We start from the raw sequence: 5,260 nt of genomic DNA, 5'->3' as shown, positions 1-5,260 counted from the left end.
CCGGGGTACTGTAACCGCTCGCTGCCCGAGGTGGCCGGGGATGAGCTATGTTTTAATTACCGTTGTGATTTTGACGGGGAATTTTGGTGCTCCACGGGGGGGAGGAAGGGAAGTTGTGCAGCGCCTCACCCTTTGGGAACAGAAATGTGCGTCCCCTGAAAAGGCGGCTGGCAAGGAAAAGCCAAGTAAGTCCACGAGTTGATACACAGTTAATCATTTATTTTCCTCTGAGCCCGTAGATGTGAAATCCCACCACAGCGGCCCTCGGGGCGGGTCAGATCCCCTCCCGCCCCAAATGCAGGGCCCAGGCTCTGCTCACTCCAGTCAGCTGCCATGTTTCTGTCAGCTCAAAACCAGCAGGTTCAACCCAACACTGCGTGCTGGGGCCAGGTCCCTGTCACACCGACACCCCGTATCTGCTGAAAGGAGCGCAACACGCAGGTCTTGCTCCCACATCCTAATGAGCAGCTCCCAGGGCGGTAACAGCAGCAGGGTCAGGGTACCCGAGGTGGCTGGCACAAAAGTGTTCGTATTTCCTCATAAAGATCCTGGTTTCTTCATGGATTTGCTGTGTTGTCTCGGACTTTCACCTTTTTGTCTGTTTCATTGCAGGCAGCAGCAGCTGAAATCCTCTGGGTCTTCGGTGTGCCAACACAGCAGCAACAGGAGGACTCTACACTAAACAGGAGGATTTTGTTCATCCCTAAAGCTTTTAGTAGGGTGTGGTATAATTCCTCCATTTTCCCTCATAGCCCGCAGGAAGGTACAGGTCTGGGTCTGCCTCATTTTTCCGCTGTGAGATGCCAGTTGCCTAAGGATGGGGAGTAGGACAACGATCCCATGACCTGTTCAGCTGTGCTTGGAGTGCAGGATTATGTGCATTTCAGGAGGATATTTTTCATGAAGAAGGGGATTGTAAATACAATTGCAATGCCTTTTGCATTACTTGTTTTTCTTCCTTCAGTATTTGAAGCTAAGGGTTTTTTAAAATATCTTCAAGTATTTTTTAATAAATATTTTACTGTAATTATTTTCTGATTGATATAAAGCATGATGTAAAGGCATGATTTCTCATTCCATAATTGTCAGGGTTCTGAAATAGAAATGAAATATATCCTGACACTATCAGAAACAGCTGATGTTTTTAGGAGTATTTCAATTAAATACTAACAGAAGTGTCTCAATTGTATTTTCACTCTAAAACCAAATAAGATAATTCTAAAATTATAATTTTTTTCTCATTTCTCCCATCCTCTGTATATACAAGATTCTTGCAAGCAAATTAGGCAGGCCTTAAGTATCCAATTAGAAGCTGAAAAAAGCTATTTGCAGATATTTAGTCTAAATTATCCCTGTCCCCTGTTGGACAGCCCATCTTGTAGTTTCATAATAAACCCATCTTACCTTCCATGGGTTTTATTAACAAGGATGAGCAAGCAAACATATATACACATTTGGATGAGGTAGTTTACAAAACTTTTGATCAGCCATAGCTAGAACAGCAAAGCCAAGCTCACAATTAAGACAGAAGCAACCTATCCATTTACAAAATCACAAAACCAATAGAGCAGGTTATAAGACCATATTTCTAAGGAACTGCTTTGCATTCATTTTTCTTGCATTCATAAAATTTAAGGAGATAATACTTTGCTTTTTATTTGACCATGCTATCAATAAATGCCTATTCTGGCTTTAGGCCTTACTTATAGGAAGTCACAAAAAGAGGGCAGTGAAACTGCAGTGGAGTACAGGCATGGCAAGTTAACCATGAAAGCCCATGAAATGAGCGCTCTCTGTATATTTTGGCATAATAAAAGCCTCAGATTTTTATTACCCCTTTTTTATTCTTGTCATGCAAGCATACTTCTTACAGGCATTACTTGCACGTCTTCAGCATTTATTAGGTATTCTGAACTCCAGCAAGAACTTGAAAACAAATACCGCTTTGCAGTCTACTCTCAAGATACATCACTAAGGAGTTGTAGCCTTCTCGATAGCACTGTTTGGTGGGCTTTCTGTCACATAAAGACGGGGAAGCTGAGATGTTGCATAGCCTTTCCACTACCCATTCTGTCTGCAGTTCTGCAAGAATACATACTGCCTTTACCTTTCTTACCAGAATAAATTCCACTAATGATAAATAATTTAAAATGTTCCCACCTCCAAACTCATACTCTGACCCAAGGTTCTCACAGGGGAATGACATCTCTTTTCCTAATACCTGTTACACCCTTTCTAGCCAAACTGGTTCATCTGAGAGTAACACAGCAGATTTTCTCCTTTTGGTCTGGTAGGTCAGATAATGAAGAGTTAGGAGCAGAACCTGAGTTTAAATCTATATGTGTTGACATACTGAGAAGGTTCTGTACTTCAAGGACTTCTTAAAAGTCCTTTTACAGTCATTTACTCATTTATTGCCACCCCAATATTATCTTTGTTTACATTTCCCAGTAGTGACCAATACTTTATTGCCTGCTCTTTCACGATGAAGGCCATGGAGGATCAAGTAGTCCAAGAAGAACCAGGATACCAGGATGATGAGGTAAATTTATGGTTCATTGAAAAACATGTGCAGCAAATGTTGTTTCAAGGTATTTTGATAGTGTTATGAAATCTACAGAGAGACAGGAGGTCCCCAAAGTCCATTAGGGATTTCGATGCATTTAAAATTTTGTTCCAGTCTAATACCAAGAAAATCTCACTCTCCTAGTCCCTGTGCAGCCTTGCCCTTCAAGTGCTCCGTCATTACCCTTTCAAAAGCTATGCACAGTTTTTAATTATAATTTCTTTTTATTTTACACTTCTATATTAAATGCAAGGGGACTATCAGTTAATTTTATGCTTCCAAGGAATGGTCATCAGCCTGAAAAGGCTGCGGAACTGTGGCGGAAAAAATAAAGATGATCATAACATGAGTTTTAATAGCACAGCAGAGGATTGCTTGCCTGTGAAGATACTTTATGAAGAAGGCGATAGCGGATGTGTAGGCCTTCTTGGCTCACTATGGCTTTGCTTATTTGGGTAGTCCAACAAGTTATGTATTATTAGAGAAAATCATTCAAATGTTTACAGATTTGAAATAGACCCATAGTGAGATAGATAAAATTACAAGAAAAAGCAAAATCTGTTTTTATTTTTTTCTGCTATTTTTTTTAGGAATCCTTTTTTCAGGATATTGACCTGCTACAGAAGCATGGAATTGTAAGTATTAGCAGTGCCTTTACCACACAGAATTGCCCATGTAAAGCTATTGTAAGGCTATTTCTCCAAAAGCATATACACGTTGATACAAATAACTCAAATCCCTCCCTGTGATAAATTTTAAATCAGTCATGTGAAGACAAATTTTGCCTTTGGTGATAAGACAGGTTTTCAGAAAATCTCATTCCCATCCGATTCCTAAATAAAGTGACAAGATACTCAAAGTATTTAGCACCCAGCACTCTTGAAAAAAACCAACTACTTGCTAATTTATTTGAAAACTGTGTGATAGATTACTTCCTGTTCCTGCCAATCTTTGTAATTGCTCCTGCAGTTTTGGTGCCTGTGAAATTACACTGTGACAATTGTTGCTATACTATTTTCAGCATGCTGGTGAAGGGGGTAGAGTGGGAGTGAAGAAAGTACTAGTAGCTAGAGAAGTGGTTAGTTTTCTCCATCAAATATGAATTCCTATAATCATTATCATCGTTATTATCACATAAACATCACCCATTTATTTGAATTACTATTATTATATGTTTATCCAGGAGACTGGCTCACGGATAGGAACGCTATTACATTCAGTGTTTTAGAAGCAGAATAAAAAGTTGGGTTTGCCTGAAGTAATGTAAGATTTAACTCTGATATAAATGACTACAGACAGATACAGATGGGGATGGCACAGACACAATGAGACAGCTTTAGTCAGCGCTGTAGTTACTGGGCTCAGCATGTCAGCAGCATAATTGTTGTCAACTTTTTTTATTGGCAATTCATTGACAGCTTTAAAGAGAGTTCTGAAGAAGGATCATGAGGTTGCAAGCTCTAACTATGGGGCAACATAGGCAAAATACACAAATTCTTGCATTAAAAATTTAACAAGTTGACCAAGAAGGCCGATCTCATGAGCTGGAAGGGAGCTGTACTAGCCTGCCAACATCAAATGAGGCATGGTACGCAGAGAACAATACTATGGTATGAAAGATCTTGAAAATAAAGAATAACGACTTAGGCTGTTCTTTTGGCTCAATAAGGGTTTCCTGCTCCTTTTTTTTTTTTTTCCCCCTTCCCTCCAAGTGGTTATTCCCACATCCCAGGGGAAGTTTTTGTTCTCAGCTGTGCCAGTTAAAATCTTTGTGTGAACATATGACGACCCATATCTGTTAAATACATTTGCTTAAAGAAATCATTTTTGTGGGTTTAGAGTTTTTTTCCTAGGAGTAGAGAGAGAAATATTTACTAGATCTGACAGTGTTGCCACAAAGAGAGTCAGATTAGCACAACCCAGGCTGCAGTTTGATGTTCAAAAGTGTTTGGCAGGAATTAAGGTGCAGTGACCCCACAGCCTCTGCTGAGCGTTCCTGCCGCTGGAGCATGCTATCCCTTCTAGCACGTCTGCTTTTATAGTCACCCTGTGAACTGGATTTGTGAATCGGTTAGTCCAAAAATTATCATGACAAAACATGTGGTTTAGGTTTTTTTACTTTTAAATTCTCAGTCTGCTCCCTTTTCCACCTCAGAGGTGTACAGCTGGGACAGGGCTGCAACGTAAGGTAGAAGATCAGGGCAGGCAGCTGGTGAAAGGGGCAGGCTAAGAAGGAGTATATCCTAGGGCCTTGGTTGTACATAAGCTGTTGGTGAAAGGGATATCTGTGAGGGAGAGAACAAGAACTTCTATAACCTGGTCTACCACACCTCCGAAGACTTGTAACGCAGAACAGTCTTAAGGTTGATGTAACCAAAAAGACACAGCCACTGAAGACGTGCAGAAGCAGGGTAATGCATTTAAAGTTTTGGTCTAGAAAAAAGACCTTCACAGCAGTCGTATGTTGTCTTAATAGAAAACCACAATAAAACAGATCAATCCTTTTTATATCGCTGGTTATTATATTATTTTGAGTGGAAGAGTAATTTTTATTTGTGACCGACTTGTTACCGATGGATTTATCATCCATCTCTATTAATGTAATAATCAAAACTCACATCACATGATGAGAAATGAGCTTCCCAATGAACATGACTGATTTCTAGCATAACCCTCCCCACCTCGCCCCCCCCC

General features: G+C 40.2%; 1 protein-coding gene across 1 annotated transcript in view; it reads left to right on the top strand.

Moving 5' to 3' along the window:
- Positions 1-2,366: 2,366 nt before the first annotated feature.
- Positions 2,367-5,260, top strand: part of DMC1 (DNA meiotic recombinase 1) — a 13,465-nt gene continuing 10,571 nt past the window's right edge. The window contains exons 1-2 of the mRNA XM_009647849.2: positions 2,367-2,542; positions 3,157-3,201. Coding sequence (XP_009646144.1) covers positions 2,486-2,542; positions 3,157-3,201 — 102 coding nt within the window. The 5' untranslated portion in view covers positions 2,367-2,485. The remainder of the gene's footprint in view (positions 2,543-3,156; positions 3,202-5,260) is intronic.

This window comes from Egretta garzetta, unplaced genomic scaffold (assembly GCF_000687185.1).
Source record: "Egretta garzetta isolate BGI_Z169 unplaced genomic scaffold, ASM68718v1 scaffold51, whole genome shotgun sequence".
Lineage (NCBI taxonomy): Eukaryota > Metazoa > Chordata > Aves > Pelecaniformes > Ardeidae > Egretta > Egretta garzetta.
The sequence above is the reverse complement of the archived record's forward strand: the minus strand, read 5'-3'. Positions and strand labels throughout refer to the sequence as shown.